The sequence below is a fragment of the Zalophus californianus genome, chromosome 17 (genome assembly GCF_009762305.2).
Source record: "Zalophus californianus isolate mZalCal1 chromosome 17, mZalCal1.pri.v2, whole genome shotgun sequence".
NCBI classification, from domain to species: Eukaryota; Metazoa; Chordata; class Mammalia; order Carnivora; family Otariidae; genus Zalophus; species Zalophus californianus.
The window spans coordinates 9568680-9587971 of NC_045611.1; the positions used below are offsets into that span (position 1 = coordinate 9568680).

At 43.1% G+C, this 19292-nt stretch overlaps 1 protein-coding gene across 5 annotated transcripts in view; it reads right to left on the reverse strand.

Moving 5' to 3' along the window:
- Positions 1-19292, reverse strand: part of WWOX (WW domain containing oxidoreductase) — a 928538-nt gene that overhangs the window by 847045 nt on the left and 62201 nt on the right. Inside the window, exons 6-7 of one of the 5 annotated variants that reach the window (XM_035724879.1) lie at positions 16413-16498; positions 15321-15405 (exon numbers count right to left, since the gene is read on the reverse strand). The exons of the other annotated variants lie outside the window; for them this stretch is intronic. Of the exons in view, the coding sequence (XP_035580772.1) occupies positions 15351-15405; positions 16413-16498 (141 nt within the window). The 3' untranslated portion in view covers positions 15321-15350. Of the gene's footprint in view, positions 1-15320; positions 15406-16412; positions 16499-19292 lie in introns of those variants that run through there. 5 annotated transcript variants of the gene reach the window in all.

The following is a 19292-nucleotide window of genomic DNA, read 5'->3' on the forward strand; positions in this document are numbered from 1 at the left end:
AGTCAGAGGTAAATGTTTGCCTTTTAATTGTAAGCTTTTCTTCTGTTTGCAGTCCACTGTGCACTCAGAGCTGCTCACAAATAAAAATGGAATGAATTTTTAATAGCCTGAATTGAATTTGGGAGTGATGCCTGTTTTCCCCTCCAGCGCTGTGGGTCATGAGTGTACACATGCAAAGCACTCCCATCCAGAGAACGCATGCAAGACTAGAGAGGGCTGGTCCAACACAGAGCATGGTGACGCTTTATATAAACAGGCAGGCTCACCTTGGGCAAAGGCCACCACACTCTAAAATTAATCCAGCCCTTACAGATAGCAAAGCTTCCCTCGGGCTTTGAACAGTGAAGTTGGATGTCCCAGTACATGGATTAACTGTGAATAAACATTAAGTGAGAGCAAACCTCATGTAGTCATCTAAGAAGCCAAGTGCCCCTGGAATGTGAGCGCAATAAGGATGACAATAATAAAATGCTTGTGACCATCCAGGATATAATGAACACTCTGCTAAGACTTCAGCAGTACCATCTCAGGCCCCCCCAACAGCCCGACAAAGCAGAGACTAATACCATATTTTACACAGGGAGAAACTGAGGCTCGGAGAGGCCAAGTGCCTAGACCAAGCCTTTGTTTTTATTCCTTTACTTTTTCTTTCTCTTCTTCCTTCCTTCCATCCTCTTTGTTACTGTTTCAAGCGCTAATGCCACAACCATATAGAAAACCAATTAAAGACCTATCAGCCAGGTGAAAGGAATGAAATCAAACCCAGCTAATTCAGCAGTGACTCAAGTGAAACAGAACAGAAGGCAACTGGAAGGCTGGAGCGTAATTTTTAAATGCCTACTATGTATCAAGGGAACATAGTCAGAGGCCAAGGCAATGATCGCAAATACCGATCTGCTCGTGACACTCAAAAGAAGAGATACCAAGAAATGCATTATTTGTTTCCTTCCTTGCTGTCCAAAAGGCTTAAAAAGAGAACCAGGTTGTACATTGGCTATCGGGTCATTGGTGACTTCTTCTCAATGCACCACTTTCACAGGTCCATAAATAATTATTTTTTCCTACTTGGAATGGCTCTTCTTACATCTGCTAGTGGTTTCCCTCCTGCCACTGATCATTCCATCCAACAGGCTACTTAGTCTGTCAGTGACTCATTTATGACGAAATCTACATACATAAATGCCATCAGCTCCTTGATTTGAACAAGAGAGAAGAGAGATCTTTGAGTCTGGAAATGAGCCTAAGCAAGACACACTCCCAGATGTAACTTAGGGGGGCTGCAGGGAGGGGGAGAACAAGGGGCGCATAACAGGTGTACATGAGTCAGACATTTGAATAAAAGATCACCTCCTCAGGCTCAAAAATATCAGGTGAGCTGGCACTAAGCTGATTCAGAATCTACACCCCTAATGGCTCTAATGAACTAAGGGCACGCCATTAGGAAAGCAAGTGGCAGAGCACAGGAAAGGAGAACCCATGTGAACATTAGGCTCATTTTCCAAGGGTCTTGACACAGGAACCCTAGAAAAGGAGATATAATAGAGCCACATCCATTGGCCCTTGGGTAAGAAATATTTATATGACCATAAGGATGTGAATAAATATATATTCTTTCTCATCTTTTAGAATCAATCCATAGATACACACAGGAAGCCTAATTACCATTACAGAATGGAATGTAAATGTTATTATCCATGACAAAATCGAAGTAGCAGAAATTAGGGGGTAAAGAGGAAAAGGAAAGGTGTAAGGATTGGTAGAGGGCACCAATCGGCTCACCTAATAAGGTGCAGAGTCAAGAACAGTTCTAGAATAGAAAACACACACAAACATATCAAATATATATACATACACACACATAAACAGATACACACTTCATAGATGCATACACACACGTGTATATAAGGTACAGAATGTACAATATAAACATATAATATACAAATCTAACACTACAAACATAATAGGAGGAAGGAGATATAACCACTGAAAGTAGTATAAGTGAGCTGAATCCATATCTGTAACAGCATAAATCATTAGCAAGTCCCTGAAATTGACAGATCAAGAAATAGCAGTCCATTAAAACATAGGAGGCAGCCTCTGGAAGCATCAAAAACAGCAACTGTGAATGTGGTTGCCGTTGTTCATCCTATAAGGCAGCATCCAGAAAATCACCGGGCACAGATTCCATTCTCCATGGATAACTCTTGAATCAATGAATGAGTGGACAAAAGCAGACCGTGAGAAGCGTAGGGTAAGAGCTACTGCTTGCTATTGTTAGTCCTTCAGAACTACTTGATTTTTCCTCCAATAGTTGCAAACATGACTTTTCTTTTATCTGCCTGGGGGCAGGGGGGTGTGGTTTGTTGTTGTTTTGGGCTTCAGTTTTAATTCCTCTGATAGAACCTGCTCACAGGTTCTGGAGAAGTGACCTTCTTTGAATGGTGAAGATGCCTTGCATTAAAATGCAAAAAGCAGCAATCATAAAGTAGCTGCACCACCACGTTAGCGGGGCTGAGACCCCCAAAAGCACCTGCCTCAGGAGGAAGGAGGCAGCGTGGGGATGGAGGGCTGGAGTGTAAGCACCTGCAGAAACCAGAATGGCTTACCAAGCGCTGCAAGGGGACAGCAGTAACTTTTTGGTTAATAGACTACAGTTTTAGGCAAAGGAGTGAAAACTGCCATCTGTTCCACAATTACCACACATTTGCTGTTTACTTTTAAAAAAACAAAAAGGGAAGGGAAGAAATTAAAGAAAAATAACTAGTATGGGGGAAGGAAGAAGTCTATGACCTTCTCAGTTTGCTATGTTTAGTTAAAACATGTGGGCTCTGTTTTCAAATTCTACTTCTGCCAAGCATTCAGCAGCACAGCCTCAGACAAGCTGCTCACCTCCTCTCCCTGACTTTTCCCTCATTTGTCAGCCGAGGACACTGATGTCCATTTTGTGGCGTTACAAGAGGATTAAATTAGATAATGCCTGTAAACATATGGCATGTAATGAAGACTTAAAATTCCCCTTCTCCCCCCTCTCCTTGCATGAACACTGCAAGAATACATAGCTCTCCACCACAGAACAAGTTTATTCACAGACACTTCCTAAGAGGAAGGAACAAATGTTTCACGGTAATGTTTAACTCAGATTCAAATTAACTTCAAAGCACGTGGAAAGCATTCATTAAATCCTGAAGATATTTTGATGTAAAATTTTTAAAACATCACAAAATATGAAGCTCAATCACTAATTAGCTGAATTAAAAAAAAAAAAAGCCTGCATCATTTATATTATACCTGACGTGAGACGGAGCTAATTCAATCACTATTCGTGGTGTCATCCACACAGTGCGTTCATATTGAAGCAGGATCTCAGTATCCTTTCTATAAAAAGGGGATGAAATCACTGATCACAGAGGTACTCAGGAATGAGGAGTAATGGAGGTCAAGTGCCTGGTACCACGCCTGGCACAGGGCTGGCCCTCAACTCACACTTATATATTACACGGGTAATTTTCTCTTACACAAGGGAAGGATTCCACCAGGATAACAAGGAGATCAGAATCATGTTTTGCCCTCACTTAAAATGCTCAAACCAGGCAGCCGTCAGTGGGGGTGATAAAATTGCCTCATGGATCTTACCACGACTTTTGTCCAAAATGATCAGAGAGTACATTAAATCATTAGCAGAAACTTTGCTGCCTGCTGATTTTACAATGCAGGCAATGAAATTCATTGCAGAAGCAAAATAGGGCCAATAATATAATTACAGCGCTCTGCCTATGCAGTCGGAGCTAATGCTATTATTTGACATTGCAAGGCTGTGTTTTTTCCCCAGAGTCTCAGTGCAGACAAGGTTCGCCCTAATTGGTTCCAAAGCACAACCTCCCCACTACAATCTTTCCTCAGGACCAGTAATGTTAATTTCCACACGACTGTAAATAGTATTTGCAAACAATACAAACATGGTAATAAGAGGCTAGGTGGGTAATTAATGTGGTTACAAAGTAGCTTATTTGCATTTTTATTTAAAAACGGCCTTCTTTAAAAAGCAGCTCAGATTTCTCTTTGCAAAAGGAGCCTTGGTTAAAGAGTACAACAGTAATTACTCTCTTTAGGGGTTCCTTTATATGTCCTTCAGGGAATTAGAATGAAAAGATAAGCAGAATTATAAAGGAAATCATGTAAAATATGAAATGTACTATAAACACTTAGTAGTGTATTTACCATAAGCTAGGCCTACCTTTTTCATTAATGGAATATTTTAACCAGCTTATAATACATTCGAATTAACTGTAGAAATGGCAAAAAGGTACAATCATCTAAACTTTTTTTAAGATATAGTATTATAAGATTTTCTATGCCCTCACAACAAATTCCACATGATTTCTCCTGCCAAAAAGTGCCCTGAATAGGGCAAAGGTGACCATCTGAGATAAAACACAGATCCGTGTTCTTCTCTAACAAAAGGAAATTGGATTGTTAGAGTAATGGTTACTTTTATCTTTTCTTAGTTTACGTCTTACATTCCTGGGCACAAGACATAGGAAGTGAGTGAGGAAACAAATTCAAAAGCTGATTTGGAATGGAATTCGGTTTTTTTGTCACATCTTTCCCAACTGTAACATGTGGAAATTTCTAGAAGGTGGCCAGTGGTCAGGACCATTCAGCAGCTGAGATACCTGAATTCATTTGGAGGCCATTTAGTCATCCCCTACAAACCAGTGGCAGGGGAACCAGGAGCTGGGTCACAGAGATGATTAGTCACATCCCTATTCTTCAAGGAGTTTAGGCATTATTAAAACTGTGACATGGAGGAGCCTGTCAGGCTTAATCAAGGGGCAGGTTCCAGTCAGTCTGCAAGTCCTGGGAAAAGTTTCACACAGGGCATAACGCTCAAGGAGCAGAAAGAGGCTCAGGGTCTGAACAATGGAAGGATGGAGCTCCGCAGGTGAACTGCCAGCACATACCAAGGTACTGGGGCACAGAACAGCTTGATGGGTCTGGGGACCTGGGAGGGAGAATATCCAGCAGGATCTTAGTTGTCAGAAAAAGCTCTGAAGGCAGATGTCAGCCAGGTAACAACTCCAATTCACTTACTCCGTCAACAAACATTAGGGCCTACTATTCGCAAAAATTTGTTCTACGTAAGAACGCACATTCTACTGGGGGAAGGCAGTCAAGAAGCAATAAATAAAACACATGAGAAGATTAAATAAAATGTTAGCACATTGTAAGTGCTAAGACCAAAAGAGAAGGGAGTTTAAGAGCTCAGGATTGAGGGTGGGACGAGGCAGGAGTAGCACTCACGGAGTAGTGGAGGGCGGGCTGGAGCGAGGGTCACCCTGCCTGAGCTGCTACTCAGGCCCACATATTCCAGTATTTTTAAGAGAAGCCAGAAATTTGGATTCTTAAGTGATATCTTACTTTTTTGTTTTTAATTAAAACACAAACATGTCACCAAGAAGCAGCTACAGTAAACCTGTCTGCAGGAGACCAAGGTAACAAAGCTCGTGGACTTGAAGAGGGGCAGCATGCTGGTTTTCAAAGGTAAATCTTAAAAAGGTGTGTCTTCACTCTTACTGGGCCCTCCAAAAATTACAACAACAACAACAAAATAAAACATTATTTTTGGCTAAGACTGCCTCTCTTCATTTTAGCAACTGTGTTCATGCAAATCCCCTGTAATACTGATAGTATTTCAGTCCCAGGTCTTACCATGCTCCAAACATTTGTATTTTTCATAGGATGAAAAATACCGTGCTACAGCGAGAGAAGACCAAATCTGAGTAAGACTGGCTACTACTTGGTGTTGTTCTGAAAATAGTCACTGGAGGAAATTCATTTATACTTTAGACAGAATTCAGAGGCTGTAATGATGTTTTAAATATGATTTCAAAATACTTGAGAAAAGCAGAAAAGCAATGAGGTAGAAGAGGAGGATAATAAGTTTATGACATCCAAGTAAATATATCCAGAAAACTGGGTCATTTATACCAGAACTGCAATCTTTTCTGTTAAAATATGCAAATGACAGTATGAAAAATGGTTTGTGATTTCAAAGAAATATAGCACTACAAACGTCAGTGTGAGGGAACTCAATAACACTGAATGAAACTTTGGATTTCAAATTAATTACTGATTGACTAAGGCATCTAGAGGGAAAACAGCCTCGATTAGAGAAGTCTGGGATAGGCCGTAAATCTGGATTCCTCTTTCGAGGACTCTGAGCTGGTATTTCCTACTTCTGCCATTACTGCTAGGTTAAGGGGATACTGGTCACTGCAAAGACCACTGGTTTCATTCTCATAAACAAGACTGGTCAATATTTTCCTGACTCTTTCAGATCTTCCTTCCTACCTTCCTTCCATATGTATTTATGGTTTTAATTGCTAAAAAGAGTTTAAAATAAAAGGTTAAACAAATTGGTGAAGCAGTATTTTAAGAAAGATAAATGGTACCAGTATTCAGAAAACCTTATTTGGTATGCTGTATTATGGAATCGCAATTAGTGTTCCCTCCTTGCCTTTGCTATGCTTTCCTGTAGGTGGGACACAACTTCCCACCACACTGATGTCGGGTCTTGGCCACGAGACTTGATATGGCTATTGGAATATGAAGCAGACATAAGGTATATCAAGGTCTGAACAAAAGTCCCTTGAGCTTTGCCCTCTGTCATGAGAACAGCCCCTAGTGATTTCTCCTGCAACCTAGGTCCTGGAATGAGAAGTCATGAGAAACAGCCCAAGGAAGCCCAGCTAAGACAGCAGAACCACAGCCAACCTCAGCCCTCATGTGTCATGAGCAAAGAAACACACATTTATTTTTGTCAGCCCTTGGAAATTTGGAATTGCTTGTTACAGCAGCAAAAGCTGACTCACACTATCCTTGCCAGTTAGATTTCTACCACAAGATTCAAATCATACTGGTATTTCTTACATAAGTCATAGAATTCATTATATTCAACTACAGCAACACTAGGCCCGTAATAAATTCTTGTCTAATGGATAAAAGCTTTTTTTTTTTTAATAGTTATTGCCACAACATGGACAAGGAAGAGAACGTGTGAACCAACATCTATATTAAGAGCTTTAGAGTAACAAATGGTCACTGGTTGACAACAACAAGAGACCAAGGGCGCCTGGGTGGCTCCGTCTGTTGGGCGTCTGCCTTCGGCTCAGGTCATGATCCCAGGGTGCTGGGATCGAGCCCCGTAATGGGCTACCTGCTCCATGGGGAGCCTGCTTCTCCCTCTCCCACTGCCGCTGCTCCCCCTGCTTATGACCTTTCTCTTTGTCAAATAAATAAAATCTTCAAAAAAAACAAACAAGAGGCCAGTAACATTAAGAAGTGTTTACTGTGTGCCAGGCACTGTTCTAAGTTGTTATGAATACCCACTATTTCCTCACAAAAACCCAGGGACATGGGGCTTAGTTTCATTCTTTTATACATGAAGAAACAGAAACAGGTTAACTAACTTGCCCTAAGAGTTAAATAGATAGCCTCATCATTGTTATCCTCCATGTAATTGTGGGCTGTTCCTTACCAAATTGGTGTTCTCTGTGTCATCCTTTCAATATAAACAAAGCAAATTAATTAAAAATATTCCAAGCACAAACATTCCATCATTCCTCAGGTAAGTTGCTCCTGTGGTCAAATATCCTGGAAATTTTGAGAACCACTCTGGTCATTATTCCAGTTCATTTTTCTACATAGCTGCAACTTCCAGCCTTCCTTGTACTACTGTGAAATGCCATTCTCAAATCCTGTCTCAGATCGGCATCCCTTCCAAGGATCAAGAACCTGCCTTGCTGTAAATCCCCACCCACAACCTGCCCCATGTAGGAAATCCATGTTAATTCCACCAAACTGTAGCTATAAAAACAGCAATCATGTACGGGAGGAAAAAAGAGAGATCGAAAGGAATAAAATGGAATTAACATATTTATGTGGGATGTTATATATAACATGTACAAAACAGGTTTCCAAGGTTTTTTAAATGGAAATTTCTAAAATATTGAGACCATATATGACATGTTTTTGGAGCATTTCATTGAAAGCTCAAATATGTATATTAGAAACTCATTTTTCTGCTATTTTTGATTGACAGGAGTATATTTTTCTATGTTCCCTACCCGTAACCAGAGAAGATGACCCAGGCTAGTCAGTTCAACTCAACAGCATGGTCCAAGTGGCAAGGGGGCCGGTCTGCCAGCTTGCACTGTGTTCAACACAGCTGCAGGCCCACCTGGTGAGGGGCTGTGCGCCATGGGACAGGAGGGGGACCTTTCGTAATTCTCACCAAAGGTGCCATGTAGCTGCTGGCACTAGTCTTGATAGATGATGATCCTGTGGTCCAGCAGTGCCATTTTGCCCCATCTAGTCCTCATCACAGGGGTTCAGAAGGGAGCACATAAAATACATTTCAGCCCAATTTCATCTTTTAAAACGGAGTAGAAAATGAAACAAGTAAGCCTGAAGCTGGTAGTCATCTTTAGTGTTTGGACATTTAAAACCAGAGACTCCAGACTCAAGTGAAGGCCCTTGAGAAAGCCATGCGATTATTAGATTCCTGATGGCCTAGGTTCCAAGTCAACACCAAGTGGAGTCTGGAGGGACAACACACAGGGAACTAAAGTATACAAACCTGTAACACGGAAGGCACTGTGTCCAGAACTCCCCATCATTAGCATTATCACTTCACAATGCATGAAGTCACCTCAGAAATTAATTACCTGGCTCAGGTTGGGCACCCACCTAGAAGCTGAGCTGGGATTCAAACCAAGTGGCTGTGACCCAGATTCAATATGCTTTCCCCATGTAGTACCAGTGTGACCACAGGCAGCCACCGAAAAGATGCAGGACCTGAGCCAAATCACTCTAAATGGGGCTCAACTCCACCTCCTACCATATTTGTAGAATAGAATTGACTGGAATGGACATGAGCTACAGCCTTTAGGAGTTGGAAGGGGGAGAAACTGAGAGTAAGAGACCTATTAGGCACAGTCCTTGGATGGCAAAGAGTCAGCAGGTGGACTAGATAGGAGAGATTTGGTTTTAAGTGACAGAAACACAGCTCACACCAGCTCACACACAAAGGGGGGGTTTTCAGCTCTGTAATATGACAAGCCAGGAGTGAAGCAAAGGTACTCTTTTGTTCTCTCCCATTTCACCTTGCCTTCGCCCTTCTTACTCTGTCTCCTTGTGGCAGGAAACATGGCTGCTAGAAGCCCGTATGAACATCCTTCTAGCTCCCAGTGCCTCAGGAAAGAGAGCATCTTCTCCACTGACTCCTGATTTGTCTGGCTTAAGCCAAGTACCCATCTTGGCACGAATTACTGTGGTGCAGTTCGTGCAAAAGGCTACCAACACTTTCATTGCCACGTCCCCCAGGATGGAGCTGTTACTAATGAGGGTGGAAGCAAGTGCCGGACAAGACCACAGCTGCCACAATGGGGAAGCTGTGGCGGGGCGGCGGGGGGTGCTGCTGAAGAAAGGTAAGAGGCTTTAGCTGCTATTATTATGTCAGCCACTGGCTTTCCCACTAATTCCTCGATCCCTTCTCTTTCTCAAAACATAGACTTCAGGGCTGTCATCCCAATTTCATCTGCTGTGTGCATCACTCTACTTATGACCCTCTTCACATGGCTATGAAAATGGACAAATGAGCAGCGCCGTGGCAAAGACACACACACTTCCATCATGAACTTGCACCGACAAAGAAGAGGATGGAGATACCCTATGTGCTAAGTCATCAGAACAGCAAAAGTATCTCTGACTACCAATAAGTAAAGCCATGGGGGGCTGGGCTACCAGAGGCGGAGGTTCCCAGGAGGCCTCCACCACACAGGTTTGCCAAAGCCCTGAAGATCTTTCCTATGAACTTGTCACAGCTTGCCTCTGGAATCTACCAATTCCTGGCCCAAGAACCCAAGCTCCCTCCCGTTTATGGCATAACTCAGCCCCAAACCTGCCTCCTGCAATTCCGTCCTGCAGATGAGCTGCTCTCTCTCAGCCACAGCTTGAATCAAGTTCAAGCTTCAACAGGACTATCAGGAACTCTGGTAATGACCTCACCTCTGCCTGCCCCTCCAAATTCTTCCCACCCCCCCACGCTGCTCTCCTTCTCTGACACTCCCCACCTCCCTCCCATCCCTCCAAAGTAGCTTTATAGCAGGATCTAATCTAATCTTCATGGTTAACCAAGCATGGAATCAAAACAGAAGATGTGCCACACTTCATCAAACGTAGGTTCCATTTTCTCCAATGGCCCCAAGAAAAATAATTTATATGATTTCAAAAGACATGTCTCCCCCCCACCACATACACACACACACCCGATATCCATTAGGGATCTTAACATCCATAGATCTTTTGATACCCTTCTGTAATCCAATAACTTTTCTGCCTGGACCATATCATAATGGACCATCTTTTAGTGCCCTCTCTATAAAGTATTACTATTAATGCTTCCTAATTTTAGCTCCTCAAAACTTCCAAATAAGACTCCTATTACTCTAGGATTTTTCAAATATGACCCTATTACTCCAATCTGTAGCCTTAAAACCTTATTTTTCCCAACTGAGCCAAGCAAACTAGTCTTCTATGTTTGGATGAAAGCTCTTCTCACCACTTCGGTTACTTTACTCTATTGATTTAACATTCATTGACAAGTAATAAATTCCATGGAAAACAGCTCGTTGGAAAACCATAGAAAGTACCTTTTAATCAATTGAATAAGAAACTAAACACTCCCAAGTTCTCATAACCCTGGTGAGGAATTACAATGAATGAAGAGATGTTATATTAATTAAACTCTTGGAATGCATCCATAATGCTTAATGGAAATGGAAGCCCGAGGAGGTCTGAAATGCCTGGGAAACACCCATCCCTGAAACCCACTCGCATCCACCAAAGAAGCTGTTCAAGTCCAATCATTTACATCATACAAAAATAAAGACTTAGAGGGAAAAAATGAAATCAGAAGGGAAATAACAAAAATTCATCTAGCTTCCGTACACTGGTTTATTCACTTTCTGATTTGGTTCTACATTATCTATTATGGTTATTTAGAGTTCCCTTCAATCCCCAAGAAGAAAGTGAGTAAGGCTGCAGAATTCCAGTGCATTCATTCACTCACTCACTCACTCATTCAACAAACAGGTGAAAGGACGTGAAATGCAAGCATCCACTGAGTACCCATATATGGCAGGTCCCACACTTAGAGGCTTCACCTAGTTTTCTTACAACTACATGATAATCATGTGGACAAAAATCCAGCTTACGGAATGTCACCAGTGTACCTCACACTACACCAAATACTGGATGTTCAAGTATCAATGCAACGAATGATAAGCTAAACATTGCTATCAGTCTCTTTAGTTCACGTATGTGGAGACTGAGGCTCAGAAAAATTAGATTTCTTGTCCATCATCATGGGACTCTCACGACCACTAATTGTATGTTCAAAACTACTTTTTGTTAGTTTAAGATTTCCAAAGTCACAACAGATCCTGAAGTGGAAAACAAACATTGCAAATAATATCCCATCCTTCAGCAGGGTGGGAAAACATACTCCTGGATTAATAAAATATAAAACATGCCATGCTGATGTGTCACCCATAGAACTGGGAGACATAATCCTGTTTTGTTCAGGCAAAGTGAAACCAAGGAATACTATGTCTACAGCTAGACAATGTTTAAAAATGATGTGGGAAAACAGAAAGGGCCATAGTGGAGATTTACTATGTAGGGCTCCAGTCCCTGGGTTGTTTAGATTGGAGAAAATGCAGACAGGTGCTTCTCCATGGCCTCAAAGCATGTTAAAAATTATGATGTGCTATCCTTCACCTTAAAAAGAAATGGATACAAGTCCTAGCACACAAATACTCATATCAAGGACTACTTTAAGTAGCCATAGAAACAAAAACCTAGTTAACCTTGTCATTCAAAAAAGCTTTCCAACACACATAAAAAAAAAAAAAATCAAAACAAACAAAAAAGCAACACTGTAATTGTGGGGGTGAGATCCAGTGCAAATTTCACAGAACACCTGGCTTATATAGATCACACAAAATGCCTGTGGAGGGGAATGGCATTCCTTTCTCTTTGAAAACCTGGCAAGAAAGTAATCACCTTCTAATGTGATTCCAGCCACTCTCACCCTGGCTAAGGAGAGGTAAAGGAAGGGCAAGAGACATTAAGTCCTGAGGCCCAGCAACGAGAGCAAGTGCTATTCTCTTGTCTTTGGCAGGCCAAGGCACCCATTTCTATCATGCCATGTCTCACCTTCTGATGAAACTAGTTCTCCAAAGACCATGGGTTCCCCGAGAGCAGGCTTTTCTTTGTTGTGTCTGCCCAGGACCTCCTGTAAAGCTTGGCATAATGCAGCCACGTGCTAAGGGTGTGGCTAAGCAGGCCAATGAACAGACCTAGGGGCCAAGAGCCCCTTTTGCTACTGAATTGCCTAGAAGTTTTACCCTCAGTAACAGCCCTGGTTAAGAAGTAACTCAAAAAATAAAAACTAAAGGTGTTTCTTTGGAGTGATAGAATAGTTGGGTATCCTGATGGTGGTGGTGGGTAAACAAATACGTATGTGCGATTACCTATGTGGGATAACATTTCATAGAACTACAGACACACACACACAAACGAGTACTTGCCAGAATAAAATCCGTGGTATATATATTACTACACCAATGTCGGTTTCCCCAGTGTGATGAGGCACCAGGGCTGTATCAGATGTTATTATTTGGGGAAGCTCGGTGAGGGATAACCAGAAACTCTTGATACTAGTCTTTGCAACTTTATGAGAGTCCAAAATTATTTTGAATTAAAGGGTTTTTTAGAAAGACTAGTGCTAGGAGAAAATGCCAACAGGTCAGAGGATATAAACTGCCAGGTTAAACTGAGTTCTAGCAATTAGCAATTTGTGAAAAAGCAGACCGTACTTTGTTTTCTCCCTGATGCTTGCCCTTTAGATCAGCGCTGTTTGGCAGAAATAAGGCAAACCCCGTGTGTAATTTAAGTTTTCCAGCAGCCATATCCAAAAAAAGGTAAAAAGAAACAGATGAAATTAACTCTAATAACATCCTATGTAACCTAGTATATCTGAAATATCATTTCAGCATGAAAGCAATATAAAAAATGTTAATATTTCACAGTTTTTAGTGTCTTCAAAATCTGATAGGTATTTTATTTTACACTCACAAATCATTTCAATCTGGGCCAGGCACATTTCAAGCACTCAACTGCCACACGTGGTCAGTGACTACGATACGGGACAGCTCAACTCTCAATACCACCTTTATGTTGCCGTTAAAAGTCACCTGGGCTGTTTCCGGGGCACCTAGGTGGTGCAGTAGGTTGAGCATCTGACTCTTGATTTCAGCTCAGGGCATAATCTCACGGTCGTGAGACCGAGCCCCACGGATCCTGCTTGAGTTTCTCTCTCCTACTGTCCCTCCTCCCTCCCCCATCTCTGTCTCTCAAAAGTAAATAAATAAATCTTTGCAAAATAAAAACAAAACTCCCTTGGGCCGTTTTCATAATTAAAGCTTTTTATTTCCTTTGAACAAATGGTTATCTCCAGCATTTTAGGCCTACTTCATGGTGGCAGTATATACCACCTGAGGGTGATAATATCTTGAAGGAGTGCAGTCTATTGATGAGCTTCCAGACATAATTTATTAAGAAAGAGCAGAAGGAAGGGAGGGAGGAAGGGAGGGAGGGAGGGAAGGAGGGAGGGAGGGAGGGAGGAAGGGAGGGAGGGAGGAAGGAAGGAAAGGAGGAAGGAAAGGGAAAGCAAGCCAAAATCACAGCTCAACTTGAAAAAGTTTTGTGGTCTTGAAATTTTTTTCTGGGAACAGTTGTGGATCCTTTTTATCCAGATCATCATGAAATGAAGATAGAGTCTCATCAGTTTTAAGGAGTTTGGGTATGGCCAGCAGGAGAGTCTTTGATGCCTTTCCTGTTCCCTTCTGGTTCAAAGTTGTCTCCAACATGGAAGATCAGTGAAATAACTACAGACAGGCTTGAAGTGACCACAGAAGGGAGTGTTGAGGGCTGCCCTCTGATGTTCCAGCTCTCCACCCCCTTCTGCTCCAGGGTGGGTGTGCACCCTCCTGCAGCTGAAGCTGCATGTGGCCATGAGACTGACTTTGGCCAACGGACTGTGAGCAGATGTGACGGTGTCCCATCCGAGCAGAAACATGCCGAGCAGCACACGGGGTCAGCATGCCTTTCTCTTCCTCTGTCACAACATTCAGCGCCACGGGCTGCCCTGCCGGCACTCGTGGCCGAGTGAGCTCCCCATCTAACAGCCGCCCAAGTGACTCATGATGGAAACGGAGCTGAGCAAGAAATAAACCTTTGTTCTTTTAAGCCCCGGAGATTTCGAGGTTGTTTGTTATCACAGCATCGCCTGGCCTGTCCGAACACATAATTCAATTGTTGACTCCGTGCATGCGACATCAACAATTCCATCCAGGGTGTCTGCCCGAATATCAGGGCTTATCGCATCTGCTATAGAACCCAGGCTCGGTTTTACAGTGGTTTCATTACCAACCATAAAAACTGTAACAGTGGAACTGTATAAACAAACCGAACAGTGTTTTTACTGTAAAACATGAATGTAATATAAATATTTGTCTTTGCCTTCTCTCAGCATCTGTAATGAGAGCAGAAAATTCATGCCATATGTTTATAGCATGAAGAAGGGAAAAAAGAGATCTCAACGATTCATCATGTGGGTGCCAGCTGAGCTGTTTAATATTTGTAATTCATCCATTTTCTTTCAGATATAAATCCTCCACAAATCATAAAACCCTGATGACTGTAAGTTACCAAATTCATGACCATTTCTACAGGAGGGCCCTTGCTAGGGAGAAGGTGACCGTGGTGGTGTGAGGTCAGTTTCTGTGACAAGATGAAAAACAACACGGTGAGTCACTGCATTAGACCGTGGCCTCTCCGAGCCAGCCTCGACAAAATGTGAATATGAAACCACTTCTCTGAAGACTTCCAAAGTCCAGTCCTACCTCTAGCTGGCAGCGCATCTGCATGTCTGGGGTCCTGACAGCCCCTCCTTTCCTCAAGCCTCACAGGGAGGGGCACTGAGCAAGGGAAGTGGCTTCTGCCTCCTGTAGGACCGTAGCACCTCGTGGTGGGGGGGGGGGGGGGTGTTACCGCCACCACCAAGGTCTGTACCAGGCACAGACTCCAGCTCCTCACACAGGGAGCAACGGGGGGATGTTTTTACTTCAGAGCTGCGGTGGAATCCTTCATGTGAAGCTGCTGAAGCCTGCCCAAAGTGTTTGTGCAGCCTTTCAGGATACGAGCCGAGAGGCACAAAGAATGATTCAATTTTCTCCAAATTGGCTCACGGACCAGAGGTTTCTGCAAACTGTCATTGTCCTACAAAATCCAATACCACAGAGAGGAAGGTTTGTTGAGCGCAAAGCAAATCTAGCCAGTGGAGGCTCTGTCTGGCACTTGGGAGGCCGGCCCCTCATGGGCGCAAGAGGTGCTGGCGGGAAGAGGGGAAGGTAGGAATGCCATCATGGGTTAGAACCCAAAGCATGCAAGCCATGGGGAGGTGACATTCAGCAGCTCTCCACATGGTGGGCACCATGTGGCATGTGTTACTGAGCATGGGCCAGAAGCCCGGCACTCCTCTCAAGCGTCCTATCACTCGGGGACGCAGTATCCCCGTTTTCCAGAGTTAGATCAAGAGGTCCACGGAGGAGCACCCTGAGATCACACACTGCCAGAAAACGACAGCCAGGGTTCCTCCCTAAGTTGGGCTGATCCTAAAATCTGTGCTCATAACCACTAACTGGACAGCTAGAATCACAGAAAAACCTCCTTACTGTTAACCAACCAGTCCTACAACAGCCGAAAGTGTTCTGAGAAATACAGGCCTTGAGTATGCGCCTACCCACCTGCCAAACGAGCTCACACCCTCAGCCAAGTCTTGCTCTCCTCCCCACCCGCCCACACACATACACACCTACTAGAGCACTTATATTACTGTTGTTCCACACACATACACACCTACTAGAGCACTTATATTACTGTTGTTGTTGTTGTTGTTGATTTACATGTCTGTCAACACACTTAGACTCCTTGAGGGCAAGGACAACGTCTTAGGTATCTACATATGCTCAGAGTCTAATTGGGATGCCTGGCACATGATAAGGCGTCAACACATGTGTGCTGCTTAGTAAGGAGACCACTGGCAAACAAGCAATGCATAACCAAAGCATGGACCGTAAGCTCCCTGGAGGCAGGAACCTTTGCTTCCTTAGTCACTGTCACATCGCTAGTACGTTAAGGTAGCACCTGACTCAGAGGAAGGGAGGGAGGGTGGGTAGTGGAGAGGGAAAGCTTTGTGGGAAGAACACCCACAGGAGGGGACTCACCGGATGTGGAGGGGCTGGTTAGGTGGACAAGCTTGGCTGAGGTCCTTCCAGGCACAGGAAACATTCTGGGCTGAGACACAGAGACACTGGGGGGTTTGGGAGAAACGGTGAGGCCGAGACAGTGAGACAAGGAAGAGAATGGCAAGAGATGAACCTGGACAGGCAGGCAGGAGCCTCCTCCCAGGAGCCCCAAACAATCTTTCTCATCCTTACTGGCACTTGGAGAGCACACACTAGGCACCCAGGTACCATTCCAAGGACCCAGGCTGACTGGTTCATAAGTGGCAGAAAGAGTATTTGAACTCAGGCAGACCAGATTCCAAGTCTGCTTCTTATACCCACGTGACTTATCTCACAGATCAATCCTTTTAGACTGATGAAGTAAGTGAGTTTTAGCAGCCTCTCCAAGCAGGTGCCGAGGAGCTGAACAGGGATGCACTGATGCAAAAGGAAACCTTTCCAACAGCCATCATGTTGATCAGGCGAGCTATTTATTTCTCTTCAGTAAAGTCTTTATATACCCCCAGTTTGTCCACTTATAAATGTAAAATATATACTATTTTTTTAAGAAATCTATATTTAATTATACAGCATCAGTGAAACTGCACTTGGGGAACGAAAACCTAACATAAATGAATGCATCCAATAGAAAATGCTGTAATTTAAAATAAATTACTGTTAGAAAAAAAATTTATTCTCTTCAGAGAAAAAAATTGCTATCTGGTGTTAGGTTGCCCCACTCAATTAGAAAGTGGCATCAATAGCAAAGAACCAAATAACCCCCACCCTAAATTCCTCCTCTCCCAGAGCAGCTTCCACTATGGAGCCCAACCAGGAAGTGTTTGCAGCGGAGCTGGCCTGAGCTTCATTAAGGCTTAAAGTCAATTAAGCCACGAATTGGAACAATCATTCCTCCTTTGCAAAGTATTGATATTTTTTTCCTGGCCGCTTTAGGGCTTTTCCAGCACTCATGAGGAGATTTATGTTAGACAATTTCTTTCTGATTAAAACAAATCATAGCTCAACAATTCTAATTTCCCTCTTTCTAAGCAAGAAATGATCACAGAATGCTGAAAACAGTGATCAAACCCATCCTGCAGAGGCCAGCACTAAGTTCCATAGACACACTCCCGAGAGGTGTTCTCTCTCTCTCTGTCTCCCTTCCTCCCTCCATCCCTCCCTCTGAACCTCCCTCCATCTCTCTCTCCGACCCTTGATGTCTGTCCCTCCTCTCAGTGCCCATCTCATGTGTGTGTGTGTGTGTGTGTGTGTGTCTGTGTCTGTGTCTGTCTATCTGTCTTTCTCCATATGTCTGTTTCCCCGACCCCCTGATGTCTCTCTCTCTCTGTCTCTCTCTCTGCTTCATTCTCTTTCAGTATACATTTACCTAAACAGGCTTCTGGACGACTAATTATTAATTGAAAGGGAAAGGGACATTATAAGCAAAGCCAACCCAAGCTGGTTTTCTGACCCCAGTAACAGGAAATGAGAAGGTTCCTATGTTGACCTCCAAAAGCCCAGCATCATCAGAGACCTTTTCATTTATAAGCAGTTAATGGTTTATGTTCAGCCTTCTCTCTCTCGATCACACACACTCTCAAGGAGAGACCAGAAATCGCCTGAATCCATGCACTGGCCTTTCACACAGTGCCCACTACCTTCAGAGCTGATCTCTCTACATCAGTGATCCATTCTCCTGTGCTTCAAAACTGAGTTCATTTAGAAGTCCGCTCCTCACCGCAACCAACTCCCACTGCTCCAGAAAGGCTAGAGAAGCTGGTTGACTGAGATTTCCCAAATCAGGATCTGTGAATTTCAAAGAACTGGAACTGCAATATGCTTAACATGATGTCCCATAAACAACGAATCCTTCCTTAACTAGCTACAAGGCAGCTGAAGAATTGAAGGCACCACAGTAGCATCAAAGTGAAAATCAATTTGCACAGCTCAATACTTCAGAAAAATAATCTGGTTGCTTGCACCTTCTGCTGGTCTAGTCTCCAAAAACAAACCAACAAATTGTCCCTTCCCACAGTGACGGGATGCTGCTGCTTAGGTTATAACCAGAAAGGCCCAACTGCCAACCTGGTTGCATTCCCAGTCATTCATTCCATAAATACGTCTAAATCCCTCCAACTGACCAGGCACTAGGCTACAGGCTGGGGCAATACAAAGAAGAATAAAACAGGCACCGCTCCTGTCTCCCCTAGCATTTCATCTCTGCTGCTTATATGCAGTGTGAGCTCGGACAAGGTCCTAAACTTCCCTGTGCCTCATATCCTCTTCTGAAAACAGGATTCATAATATTACCTACCCAACAGGGCTGTTATAAAGATGAACTGAATTAAGAATTTCAAGTGTTTTGCACTGTGACAGGCACACAATGTTAGCTACCATTATCACCATTATTATTATCATAAAAATGAGGAGAAGCAAGCAAACCACCCAACTGAGCATTAAGTATTAGGTCCTTATATTCCTGTCTTACGGGCAATTCTATGCTCTTATATATATATATATATAACAATAGGTAGGGGGACAGCATGATAATATGTCTCAAAAGAAGGCACAACTGCCTAAGGAACATCAGATTGGCCAGTTACCCTCTCTGGGCCTGTTTTCCTATCTGTCAAGTGTTTAAGGAGTTAAACTGGTTGTTCTCAGAAAGTCCTTTCCAATCCTAAAATTCTACCATTTTATAAACACAGTACACCCAAATGTGATCCGTTAATTCATAATTGTCCCTAAAAAGACAAAGAGCTTCACTAATTCACGTCTGAATTTCTCATTGTTATTCTTGCATAAAGTGGCTCACATCTTTGCTGTGTCCCCTAAAAGTAAAGGCTAAAAGAATCACGCAAAACCTAGTGGGTCATACAT